Source organism: Penaeus monodon, chromosome 23 (genome assembly GCF_015228065.2).
Source record: "Penaeus monodon isolate SGIC_2016 chromosome 23, NSTDA_Pmon_1, whole genome shotgun sequence".
NCBI classification, from domain to species: domain Eukaryota; kingdom Metazoa; phylum Arthropoda; class Malacostraca; order Decapoda; family Penaeidae; genus Penaeus; species Penaeus monodon.
In genome coordinates, this window is record NC_051408.1 from 37,175,850 (window position 1) to 37,176,293 (window position 444).

At 31.8% G+C, this 444-nt stretch overlaps 1 protein-coding gene across 1 annotated transcript in view; it reads left to right on the forward strand.

Annotated features, from left to right (window-relative positions):
* The window catches only part of LOC119588230, a gene marked incomplete in the record, with an annotated part of 18,655 nt that overhangs the window by 11,945 nt on the left and 6,266 nt on the right, over positions 1-444 (forward strand). The window contains 1 exon segment of the mRNA XM_037936930.1: positions 97-307. Coding sequence (XP_037792858.1) covers positions 97-307 — 211 coding nt within the window.

Genomic DNA, 444 nt, shown 5'->3' on the forward strand with positions numbered 1-444 from the left:
AAAATATCAGAAAAGGTTATTTTATATTTTACTTTTAGATAAAAAATCTTTAATTTCTAGTTTATGATTATAAATATGGTTATACTTTCTCTCCAGATAGATTATGTCACTGCAAATATCAGCAGTAACAGCACCAACAATGCAACCGAGACTGAGGATTATGATGACACTGTTCTGATTGAGGAGCTGAAAGTCAACTTGTTCCACCAGCAAAATTACCATAATCCATGGGGCTTTGTAGGATATTCCAATCCTGATAATTTACCGGGAAAGATGAAGATCCTCCTACACACTGATTATGTTATAGGTTGGTATAATGCTTAGTTTGTTTTTTTCTAAGAAAAAAAAAGTTGATTATGATATGTATTGCCACAAGGAAAATTAGGAGTGTTAATCTTAACAGAATTGCTAACTGCTTTTGCATTTATTTTTATGCTGAATCGC